Below are 13,138 nucleotides of genomic sequence, written 5' to 3' on the forward strand. Positions count from 1 at the left end.
AACAACAACATTTTTTTATCCATTCATCCGTTGAAGAGCATATCGTGTGTTTCCAAGATTCAGCTACTATAAATTGTGCTGCCATAAACATGGATATGCATATGTCCCTGTATTATGATGCTTTTAATTCTTCTGGAAAGATACCTAGCAGGGGAATAGCTGGGTCAAATGGAACCTCTAACTTTAGTTTTTTGAGAAATCTTTATATTGATTTCCAGAGTGATTGTATCCATTTATACTCCCACTAGCAATGGAAAGGGGTTCCTTTTACCCTACAGCCTCACCAGCATTTGTTGCTATTGGTTGATTTCTTCGTGATGGCCATTCCTTCTAGAGTGACATGGAATCTCAGTGTTGCTTTAATATGCATTTCTTGAATGATCACCCAGTGACATTATAAAGATAATAATGTGCATATTTTCCCTTCCTACCTTGTTTTGAAATTCTGTATAGTTTTTATTGTTTTTGTGTTATTTTGTTTTTGTTCTTTACTCTTTAAAATAAGAAAAAACCAAAAAGATATCCCTCCCCCCAAAAAAGATAATAATGTGAAGTAATCTTAATACATCTTGGATTATATTTGTTTCTTTAGGATAAAATCCTAAAAACAAATCCCTGGGTCTGCATGAAAGGATATAAAGTTAATTGCTTAACACAGGTTTATTGAGCTCCTGATGTTTGCTCTCCATAAACATTAAATTTACAGTACTGGTTCTTCCAGTCTATGACTGATGAGAATGTATAATCCACGGCCTTTATCAATTTTACATTTAGGAAGTGAGTACAATAGATGTGATGCTCTCTAAGAAGTATGACCTCATTTAATTCTATGAAGTTGCCACTAGTAAACCATTTTATAGATGCAGAAACTAAAGTACAGGGATATTATTACCATGCCCAAATTTACATAGCACAGGACTATGGCTATAGGATATAGGATATGGTCCTGTATACAGAAAACCTATAATCACACTCTCCTTTATACTTTGGGCTTTCCTGAAACAAGTCTCAGTAGTCTAGGTTATTTTTTAGTTACACTGCACTTCTGGAGAAAAGTCTAGGGTGGTAATTTAACTATGTAAAATATGTATTTTCTTCACTGCCATTTCTTCACCCATTTGATTTTGAACTATAATGATGAAAATCACTTAGATCTTTGCAATGGGATGTTGTGTTCTTTACTTTAGAATCTTTAGCTAAGGCAAGTAGTCTGCTTGTTGCAAGCCAATTGAATGGTCTTAGCAACCCAACCTATTGCCAGAATGGCAGCTTCACCCCTCCATGGCTTAGAGAGTGTGTTGGCATTAAGAACAGGGGAAGGAAGCTTTTGTTGCTGTGGCAGAGCCCATTCTTGTGCAGTGAAGCTGATTTGGAAGAGAGCTGTGGAGTGAGGGAACTAGAGCAAACAAGTCTCTTAATACAGTATGAGAAGAATAGGGCCTATTACCATGTGGTGCAACATTGCCTGCTGCATAGTAGCAGGTACTGCTGGGTGCCATTTCCCAGGCATAGTGACTTTAGAATACCCAATAAAATTCATTACTCATTTGAGAGAAAGAGAGTAAGAGTAAAAAGCACTGTAAAAATCCAATCCCATTCAGGTTAACCTTGGCACATACTTTCTCCCAGTTGGTGCATTTCCAAAAGAAATAGGCACATTAAATTCAAGAGGGACAACTCAACCCTTGTTAAAGCTGTAAATCAATGCTGCTCAGTTCCCAGCTTCACTCAATGTCTCTGCAAGGAGCAGCAGTGAGAAATGAACTGATCCCACCATCCTTGTATGCCTCTGTCTCTCTGACCCAAGCTCTCAGGATACATCTGCTTTGCTCAAGACAGAGCTATGGTTGGACAGCCTGGATTTATGTCAGTAGGGATACATAAAGCTTTTGTGGCAGGATCTGTCAAATCCAACTTCTAGGTGCTATAGAATACATCCATGTTATTTTCTTGGCAAACGTCATATTCACAGAATTATGTCATGTTATCTTGAATATTATGCATTGGTTAACAAGATCCTTAAAAAATAGAAAATTATACTAATTTATTGCCCCCAAAGACCAAATTTATGGAGCAGATATGCAAGATTTTGGATCCTTATGTAAATGTAACCCCAGTATCATATTCTAAATAGCAAAATCTTAATACATATCATTTACTAATTGGACCGCATGTCACAGCTTGAGATGAATACATAAAAATATGCCTTCCCACAATGTATCCAGGCTTTTTTATTGGTTAGACCAAAGAAAACTTAGCTTCTCTGTGGTTTTATCAATAATCTTTGTCTTGGGAGCTCTCATTTGCTTAAGTATAGAATTTAGTTCTCAAGAAAAGATCTTTGAAGGACCTTCTCTCCTTCTCTCTCAAGGAGAGAATTAATTAACGCTCAAGTTTGGGACTGAGAGATAAAACTGAAAAAGAATGAGAATCAGATTGTGTAAGGCCACTCAGAACATCCTTACATCATTTCCTTTCAAGTCACACTCTCTTGTTCACACTGGAGTGAGGAAGGGGAAAAAGAGAGAAGTATCAGCGGCTGCATCACAGGCTGCTGCAGTGAATACTGAGGGGCATCTTGTACTTAAGCCAAAGAAACTTGGGTGAGAAAAAAGGACAGAAATGATCATCCAAATATGTGGCAGAGAGAGGAGCTTCAGGATGGGATTTCACTGTACATTTTTAAATAATTGCCACATTTCATAGATACAGATCCGTCTTAGAAAAAACACATTCCAGAATAAATGAAGTACAGATTTGAAGGCTTATCAGAGGCAGTTAGTGGTAGAAATGTGGGATGTCCCAGAGTAAGAGTAGATAAAGACTATGAAGGCCTGTAGCTAAACTAGGGTGAAATACTATTTCTTAAGTAAGTCAAAGTCAATTTAAAACAGAACAAAATAAAGTCCATGTTGGCACCAAACCAAACATCTGTAGCTTGCATTAGCCTTTTGAGCTATTGGTTTGTGATCATTGGTATTAACTTTTGCCAGGGAAATAGAACACTGGAACTTAAAATGCATCTTAAAGAGACTAATAACATCAAAATATAGGCTATCCGTAAAAACTCTTGTTTTAATTACCAAAATCATACCATTGTGCCTCCATATTTTCTACTCCAAAATTCCCCATCTTTCACATTTCTACTAACCAGATAGTGCTAAGCAATTAAATTTTTTTCTGTTCTTCAAACATTCTGTGGATTTATGTATTTTTATTTGCTAAGTATATCCACTTTACTTAAAGGGCCCTTCTATAGAGAAGATTCACCTTACATTACCCTCAGATTACTTAAACATTTATGCTTTTTCTTTTTAATGCGGAAAGTGCATGGAGATCCTTGTCATTGGCCCACTATGCTCACATTTGGTTTGCTCTATTTTTTGTATTTGGAAAATCATCAAAATAAATATTGACTGCTCCTCTGAGTAGCCCATTAGCAATTTTTAAAATGTCAATGAAAGTTTGAGGAACTTTACACTCAGAGATCTTCCCAAGCAGGCCTAACAGTTAAATCTAAATCAGAGCTAAGTCTGTGTACTTTACTTTGCTGAGTGTGGAGAGGAGGCAAGGTTGAAGGCTGGAGTTTCTGTCATGGTCACTAAGATGAGAAAATATTTTTTTCCATTTACAACTTCACTTTACCATCCAAGCTGCGTAGTGATGCCTTAAGGTTCTAGGACTCCCCCTCCCCAACAAAAGAAACCAAAGGGCCATTTTTTATCATTTAATTTTCATAAACACTTCATCAAAGGACTTAGGGGACTCAGACTGAGTCCTTGGATTTCTGTTTTGTAAGATTTTGTTTTGCTTTGTTCAGGAGGATCCGTTTTCCTCACTTTATGAGTTATATACAGTTTACATATAGTAGGAGGAAATGCCTCCTACCTATAGTGATACAATCTCATCTTCCCTTTGAACATTTACTTCTTGACCCTATGGAAGGCTCTTCTGGTGGGAGTGCATTTCCTCTTGGGTTCAGGGTTTTAATGTTGTGCAATTATCTAGGTATTTTTTATTGACCTCTTGTCATCACAGTGTGTCTGTAATAGTTTTCTAGTTACGTTATGTTAGAGGCTGGTCTAGTCTCTCTCTGTAGAGACAAAGAGGTTCACAGCACAGGAATCAGTCCTGACACAGGATCCACATTCTATGACAACTATGACAACTGTGTTCTGTGACAACTGCAGTAGTTTGATTGCTAGCAGAGTGCCAGCATTTCTAAATTGATCAAACTGGATCTCACAAAGAAGTATCTAATTCAGCAAAAACAATATCATCATTACATTATAGTAGGCAAACATAAGGTCTTGCTTCATGTTGGTGAAGATCGAGTTCACAGAAGCATCTCTCCTGTGGATGTGACAGGCAGGGTACTGTGCACCTTGGGGACTTGGTGCCAACAGCCTGAATGTCTTGTATCTCAGGATCTCCTCACGTTATTTCAGATCTGACAATAAAAGAATAGTGGTCTGATTTTGCCCCTAATTCCTGGAGTTTTGGTGACTTCATTGGAAAGACTGTGAAATACGAAAGCACTTCTCTTATACAAGAAACGCAAAATATCAACAAAATAAAGAGCAATATAAAAAATAGTAGGAAATGGAGAGATAGATCTTTTACAAAAGGGAAGGGGACTAAGAGATGTGAGAGATGAAAAAGGAATTAAGATGTGTTGTGGACATGTACCTACCCCTCCACGGTGAGTGTATGATCGCTATGTACAGCTAACAGGTGCTAATAAAAAAGTCACTAAATGGCAACGAAACAGTGAAATCGGACCAGATGTAGAGAACTGAGATGATACTGTGAGTGGTTGACTTTTCTTTTCTGTGCAGCAGGAAAAGCCTAGGCTTCTTGAGCCTTTGGATTATGAAATCGTCATTGAAGAACTTGAAAAGACTCACCGGAACGATCCTCTTCAAGACCTCCTGTTCTTCCCCAGTGATGACTTCTCAGTAAGTCTTCTCTAGCCATCTCAATTCAGGAAGACCCCACAAATTGAATCACATCCTTCCTTTTAGATTGAGAAAGCTTCCCTTCTCCGGTGCCTACTCTCCAGCAGTAGGATGTATGCTTGGGTCTCTCCAGGTGGGAAAAGTGGAGGCTCAGAGAGACAGTGACCGCAGGGGGTGGGAGCAGTGCAGGATGCGGCCTGGTTCCAATAGAAGCTCTTGTCCCAGCAGCGTCCATGTGTCTAACCATTGCCTTTTCTGGATTCACAGAGCATTTCTTTATCTCAGGCCCTTTCTAATTCAAAGCTTCCAAGCAGCTATAGCCAACCAGTGGCAAAAGCCAGACTCTATTAGCACAAAAGATGTAATTCTTAAAAATTATCTTTAATCATGCCTGGCTCTTAATTAGAAGATGTTGAGATTTGAGAGCAAATAAAGGTAGGCCAGGACACCTTCATGGGAGGTTTTATGAACCAGGGGCAATGTGCCCTGCAGCCAAGGTTGCTCCTGAGGAGGTGGAGATAATGAATGAAAAGGGCACTTGTTTTGGAGACAGAAACAAGAAATTCATGGATGATGGGCACCCAACAGTCAATGTGCTGTCTGTGATCACCTTAAACACTTTAAAATTGTCATCAGTATGGAACTATGCAAATAGAGATCTCCATGGACAGGTGATAACTTTTCCTGCTTGTTTTTTTTTTTTCCTAAAAGAAAGGAGGTCTCGGCACAAACTTCACTATCCTCCAAAGGTGAAAAGGCAACTTGGGAATAACTGCAAAACAAGACTTGCCCATGGAAGCCTCTGTCAGAGAGTATTGATCCAGGCCCCCATTGCCCTCAAACTTTGGCTGCATTTCTCCTCTTGGTGGTAGATTTTGTTTCTGGCTTCTGAAGGGTTAATTGTTTTCACCTCCCTTTGTGGAATCACAAAAAAGAAAGTACAGAGGGACGTTAATGCCTTTGGGTTCCATCTATGAAGAACAACGACAGAAAGCAGGCAGATCTATACATAAGAAAAATAACTCTCCAACCTGCTTTTTAAATGTTTAGATGGCTTCCACCTCACACTGACATATTTTGAGAGAGGCTTATCTCACTCAGAAATCTCATTTCTGTGGTTGGATTGGGCAGGCCACGAGAGTCTACTGCAAGCCTGAAGTTAAACACTCTTATTTTTTTTTAATTCCACATCCTCATTTTCATGTTTTAGACTGAAAAATGGCCCCACCAAACAGCCTTTTTCTGCTAGAGAACACTAAAAGTCATGAAATGTAGAGCATCTTTCTTTCTAGCTCTGTTGTTCGGACATATGTCAGATGCTCCCTCAGGGATCCCCAGCTCAAAAAGAGAGTAGATGAGTGTAGGTGCGGACAGCATTTGTACTGAAGATGATTTCAGTTGGGGCATCTTTCCATGATCACTGAAGTTACAAATTTTTTCTGATTACTCTTTGACCTTTGCCATCTTCAGCAGTGTAGACAGGGCCTATAATAACATACTATTTTCTTTTCCCAATGTGAACACTCCAACAAATACACTAAACTATTTCATTCTGTGCCTTCTAAAACCCTCCTGTGGGTCCTCTTTGCCTTCAAAATGAAGTGCAAATGCCCTAGTATAGCCCAAGGCTTTCAGCAAGATCTAGTCCCTGTTCTGATTTCAGAGCTGTGTGCCATCTTTCCCACCACCACCCCAGACCAGCCCACACATTCTCCCTCATTCCCGACTGGAGTAAAATACTACCACAGTTCTAAAACTACCATTCTAGGAAGCACACCTCTGTTTCCTTTCCTTATTAGCTTAACAAACATGCAATGTATAATGCTGAGTGTGAGGCATTAGGATAAAAATTGAGATGTAGCTGTGACTAGGCAGAAACTGCCTTGTTCTGTTGGAGATTACTTTTTGAAAATAAATTTAGAGAATTAATTAACAAGGTAGTTCAGGTGAAGGCCAGTTCTGGGATGAAAATAAAGCAGGGGGGCTGTGATGGAAACTGACCGGGGGAAAGAACTGCATTAGACTGGGTGGCCCAGGATGGCCCCTGATGAGGTGACATTTGAGCTGAGTTCCAAATTCTTCACTAGGACCAGCCTTGCTATGTATACTCAGGGAAGGACTGTTATTGGAAAGGCTGACTCAAAGTCCCCGAGAGCTCTCTGATTGATGATTGAGATGACTGAACAGAGGGAATGGTCACAGAGGGGATTGAGAAAGGACAAAATCAGGCACTGGTATCTTATTTTAAATGCAAGTGGCAAGTCACCGGAGTATTTCAAGGAAAACAGATGACCTGGTGTAATATTAACAGTTCATCTATTTGTATGGAGAATTCGTAACAGAGCTTAGAGCAAGCCTGGGGCCAGCTGGGAGAGTAGCTCCCAATTAGGAGATGCTCAAGGGCTATTTGATGCCACCTGATCCTTATTATCAAAAAGTCATATCCTACAAATGACTACATTGCAATCTGCAATAAGCTATTTACAAAGAAATTTGTCTAATATTACGGATCTATAAAACTGCCAGTTTTGAATGATAGTCAGACATATCTTTCTCCCTCTTTTTTACCCTACAGAGTATGATTTGGTCGACTAGGGCCCCTGCATAGCCTGCTGCCCATTTTTGTATGTCCCATGAGTAAGAATTGTTGTGTTTTTAAATAGTTGAAAGAAGAAACTAACATTTTGTTACACTTGAAAATAATTTTCAAATTCTGCATCCATAAGCAAAGTTTAGTCTGAACACTGGTGTCCAATCATTTACCCAAGATTGTTTTCATGACATGTATGACAGAGTTTCAGTAGCTATAGCACAGACATAGGCCAAAAAGACTTAATTCTGACCCTTTGCAGGAAAAGTGAGCTGATCTGTGCTGTACAGTACAACTGCATTTGTTTTGATTTTTCCTCTTATTCTTTCTTCTGGAGTGCAAACACTTCTGTCCGTTTTTCCTAACAAGGTCTACTCATCCAAAACCCATGTTATATTTAGGGCTTTTGCTGATCAGCAGCAAGCATCCACACATCTAGAAAGTGCATCATGTCCTTGGCTTCTTGTACAATGGGTAAGGAGTCTCTGGAATGTGCGTGTGTGCATGGAGCTGCTCCACTCAGCTAATAGGAGTGGTGATAGAATGACCATACCACTCCCAAGGCACTGCAAGAGAAAGAGGAGAGCTATTTCCAACTTCACACTGCCCTGCCAATGTTGATAATCCACTTTTCCCTCTGAAGGTTGGAGACTACAGCTCACTCCTGTGTTTCCATGAAACCAAGCACCCACACTTACAGCAGACATGATTCATTACCCAGTTTGTTTAATCAATATTTATTCAGCATCCACGAGGTGCTGAATATAGAACAGCATTTCTTAGATGAGGAAGAGTGACAAGAAAAGCAAGAACTCTAGGAGCTTGTTCCCTAATATGGGCAAAAAATAAGGTTGCTGAAAATGCTATGGTTAGAGATACCGAGAAACAAGAGCTGTATCTGACACTTGCAAAACCAGAGATTATTCTTTTATCAAGACAGCATTCTTACAGGAAGGTTGTCCCTATTGACTCTGCTGTCCCAAGATACCAACATCATTTTTGGCTTAGACACCTCTCAAGTGTCCTTCTAACAAGTTTTCCTGCCTCCTCCCTTGCTCTGCTTTGATTCATTTGCATACAGTACTCTGAGGAAATATTTAGAAACATGAGTCAGATAATGCCACATCACTGATTAAAACTTTCTAGGGGTTTCCCATTGTCTACAGAGTCAAATCCAGACCCTCGACATTGTTCTAGGCTCTGAACTCCTGATGAACTCCAAGGCCTCATCTCCTAACGCCATCTCCTGGATCATCACAAAGAATACTTTAATTCTTTGTTATTACACTTGCCACGCTCATATTCTCTCCTGGGCACTGTGTACTGTGCATGACTTGCTCCTGTGTTGCATTCATGCTTTACTTCAAATGTCACCACTTCAAAGATGCATCCCTGGATTCTCACCCACATTGCCCCACTTGGACACTGAGTTACTCCATCACATCACTCTGCTTTTTGCTACTTGGAAAGATCTGTTTCTTTTTTCACTCTGTCACTTGTCTCTCACCACTAGATTATAGCCTCTAGAGGGATGGAAATGTCTTCTATCCTGATTGTGATTCCCAGTAACTAAAGCAGCACTTGTCAAATACCAGATATAAAGTAATATTCATGAATTATCTTTCATAAGCATAAGTTGTTATTTTAGAACATATTAGATTATTTCAGTGTCTTAAGGAGCCAAAAGGCCATTCTAAAAATGATTAAGATGTGATCTATACATATACCAATTCTCCGTGTGAACGTAGTCATTACATTTTGCAAATGTGAACTGATTTTTAAAAATCTGTGATGAAATACAAAATAGAAAGTCCTAAGACTAGAGTAATTGAATAAAACTGATTTTACTTGATGAGGAGAATATAATTATTAATTTGATATGTCCCTCTTCAAGACAATTCAACATATCATCTTAAAAAGCAGTACCTAGAACGCAATCTCTTCTCCACTGGCCCACACCATGGTCTACCGCGTATGGCTCGTCACTGTCATCAGCAAAGATTAGCTTCCTCCTGCTAAATTTCAGAGTGCTTATTCACTTGATTTCTATTACTTGTTTTCTGGTCATTTACTTTCTGTTACTAGATAAGGGAGACAATAGTCCCTATCTGTGTGCCACGTACCCAGCACTGTTTCATAGGAGTTCAGTAAATGTTGTTGAACATTGAATTAAAATATTCTCCCAGGGCAAGGCACTGAACGAGAAGAGTCTTCTTTTATCATGGGATAAGAGATAGAAGTTCTCCCCTGGGTGCATGGGTTGTGGGGCCAGACCATGCAAACTTCTGCACTACTTGCACTGTGGTGATTCACCTGGAAGGAGCATCATTTATTCATTTGTTAACTCATTCATCGCAAAAACATGTCTTCCTTCAACCATTGTATTTGCTACTCTTATTTTTTTCATTTTTCTTTCTGAAGGTGGTGGGAATAGAAACTCGCACCAACAAAAATAAAGCATTTAGTCATCAAAGTGTGACTCAGTGAAGTAGTTATGGAGAGAAAAGAAAGAACAGTTTCAAGGACACAATGAATCATGTTGCCGCATGATTCCATTTAAGTAGAAGGTGATATAAAAGAGCAGAACAAAAGATGGGAAAGCCAGAAATGAGTTTCTTGCTGTGCAAAAGATGCAGAAAGCCAGAGGTAGAATCATTTCTGAGAGGTACAAAACCTTTAAGTGAAAAGTTTTAGAGGCCTGAAACCTGTGAATACTGAACATTGTGCTGTGCTTTTCAATAGCACCCACACCTGCAAAACTCCTCTACTTTAGTTTAGCATCATAGACTGCCTCTGGTGAGCTAAATGATTATTTGCAGGGTCACAAAATGAATAAGAAGCGGTACAGTTGGACTTTTGACATTGGGCAGTGCCATTTTCAAAGTCCACATTCTATATCAGGATTCAAATAACCTGTCAGCTCAGTAACATTATCTCTTAAAAGTCAGTCTTCACGTCCTCTCCGAGTCTGTGCTCCAGAGCTTTCCCATGTGTCCTGCAATTGTCATTATCACTATTAAAATTGAGTGAGTGGCAGATTTTATAACATAGCAATGGCTTGCTCTTTCCATAGTATGCTTTTAGCTATAAAAAGCAGGTAATATTTGGGGACTTCCAGATTTAACCATAGGGGTCATTCTAAGAGAGGAAGCAGGGAAATCTCAATGTGTGTTAAATTGCAAAGCTGAAAGGTCACAGGTTTTCCTTTCTTCTGCAATGCAGCTTAACTTTTTATAGGAATTTCGACTTGTTTTAATCTGTGGCTTCTGCGCCTAAAAAGCAGGCTTTCAGTGGCTCCTAATGTTCATGCAGGAACACTGTAATTGCAACTTGAAAGCTAAGTAATAGTCTTTGTTGAATTAGATTCTTTCTAAGCTATAATATTCCTCTCATTTACAAGCTAATAAAGCTAACATATGGAAAGGTTCTTGACCAAGGATGTAGAGCAACCATGAGAACAAAAACCAAACATGAGCACGTTGAGTTTTGCTATTCATTTCTACCTAAATAACATGCTTTATACAAAAAAGAAAGTGCTCACCTGGGGGGAAACATTGACTCCCTGAACCCCACAAGAAATGATCTCATTAGAAAAGCACTCGTACAGTGATGCCGCTCTAGCTGCTGACTTCATGGCAGTGAGACCCTGTAGAGGCAGTGACACATACTCAGGTTTACCAAGAAATGTAAGTCCACACAGAGACTCATACACAGATATTCAGAGAAGCACAGCCCCCAAAGGGAAACAACCCAGAGGTCCATCAACTGACAAGTGCATAAACAAAATGTGGCATTTCCATACAAGGAATATTATTTTTCCTCCATAAAAACCAATGAAACAATGATGCACAGTATAATTTGGATGAATTTGAGCACATTGTGCTAAGTGAAAGAAGCCAGTCGCAAAAGACCACATAGGATATGATTCCTTGTATATGACATATCAAAATAAGCAAATATATAGAAAGAGAAAACAAATTAGTGATTGCCAAGGGCTGGGGAGAAAGGAAAATGGAGAGCAATTGCTAGTGGATGGGTTTCTTTGGGGACTGATTAAAATGTTCTAAAATTAAATAATGATAATGCCCGAACAATTCTGAATCTATTCAAAACTATTGCACTCTACAAAGTGGCAGATTTTATGACATATAGATTATATCTCAATAATGGTCATATGTTTTTAAAAATGGTTTTCTAGCTATTAGGACAGGATGTTAGGGATGTTCAAAAATAGGATACAAAAAATCATAAAAACTCACATCCATAGTCAAGTACTTTATTCTTTAAAAATGTGGAAATGAGAACAGCAAATGAACATAACAAAACTTATTTCATTAACTGTTTTATTTCATTCCCAAAGCAGATAGCATGTGGTTTTCTCACATACAATAAAACCTACATGTAAGATGATTGACTGGATTAATCAGCAGCATAGCTTTTGGGTGTAAAACTAGATTTCATGTATGAGAGAGACAGTAAATAATAGAGTTCATTAAAGAAAAAAAAAATGTATATTGGACAAACCAGAGACTTTTAAAAGGATCTGACACCTATTAGAAATCTGAGATTTGGAAAGAAGGAAGGAAAATTATTTTCTGAGACCTATAAGAGCCTGAGTAAAGGCCCTGAAGACTTGCGCCCAGGGCGGGCTGTAGAAGGAATGTGGGCTAGGCAGCCATAAGGGAGGGGCTGGTGGGGGGATGGAGTCTCAGGCCCCCTGCTCTTACTGGGGCTGTGTCTGCACCAGAGGGGCTTCCCTCTGGGGCCTTTCGGGATAGTCACATTCAGAGCATAGACCCGAGTCCCTGCTCTGGGGACATCCTAGTGTAATACGAACTCCATATTATGGGGCCCTTTGTTCTCATCAGTGGTCACGTACTTCCACGCGTGGAGTGCACAGTGATTGCACGTTCATCAGACTGTTAGATATTTAAGGTGATGGAAATGTTGACTACCCTGATTTGATCACTGCACACTGTGTACATGTTTCAAATTACCACGCCGTACTCCGTGTATATAGTTTATACAGTTAAAATTTTTTTTTTTGAAAAAAGGAATGTTTTGTCCTCACCTCCTTAGAGGAAGTGACACACATTTTGGAGCTGATAAAATGAGTCACAGACAAAAAAAGTGAAATGACTTGCTCAGTAGTTTTCCATTCCAATAGTAAAACACCTTCAACTTCCTCCTTACTCTTATACCTAAATACGATGATGGCGAAGTCCCCGCGCTTGATGTGGCTGGGTCATGACAGCTACGTGTAATTGTTATCGTTTAGGCACTTTTCCAGTTTTTAACAAAATGACAAGGGTCTTCCCTTTAAGGCACAATGAAAGTATTAAAGAGACACTCCCGTATATTTAAAAAGTAAATGATAAAATCATAGTAGTGCTTTGCTGAATATACTTAAAATATTTTTCAAGCAACTAATGTAATATAAGTGACTTCTCTAATAGAATAAAAGGCAAAGTCAATGTCAATTTGGTGAATTTAGGTGAAGGTCGCTTTCTAGGCAGGTGTGTGAGCCAGAATTGATCCTGAAGTGAGAGCTCATAGTTTCCACTGTTAGGCTTTTGACTTCTCACACTGG

At 39.2% G+C, this 13,138-nt stretch overlaps 1 protein-coding gene across 7 annotated transcripts in view; it reads left to right on the forward strand.

Moving 5' to 3' along the window:
- Positions 1–13,138, forward strand: part of Dock10 (dedicator of cytokinesis 10) — a 195,036-nt gene that overhangs the window by 45,412 nt on the left and 136,486 nt on the right. For 5 of the 7 annotated variants that reach the window (XM_005395477.2, XM_005395478.2, XM_013519950.1 and 2 more), the window contains exon 2: positions 4,839–4,958. In XM_005395477.2, the coding sequence (XP_005395534.1) occupies positions 4,839–4,958 (120 nt within the window). The remainder of the gene's footprint in view (positions 1–4,838; positions 4,959–13,138) is intronic. The other 2 variants (XM_013519949.1, XM_013519952.1) reach the window with 1 other exon arrangement.

Source organism: Chinchilla lanigera, unplaced genomic scaffold (assembly GCF_000276665.1).
Source record: "Chinchilla lanigera isolate Chin_1 unplaced genomic scaffold, ChiLan1.0 scaffold00052, whole genome shotgun sequence".
Classification (NCBI taxonomy): Eukaryota; Metazoa; Chordata; class Mammalia; order Rodentia; family Chinchillidae; genus Chinchilla; species Chinchilla lanigera.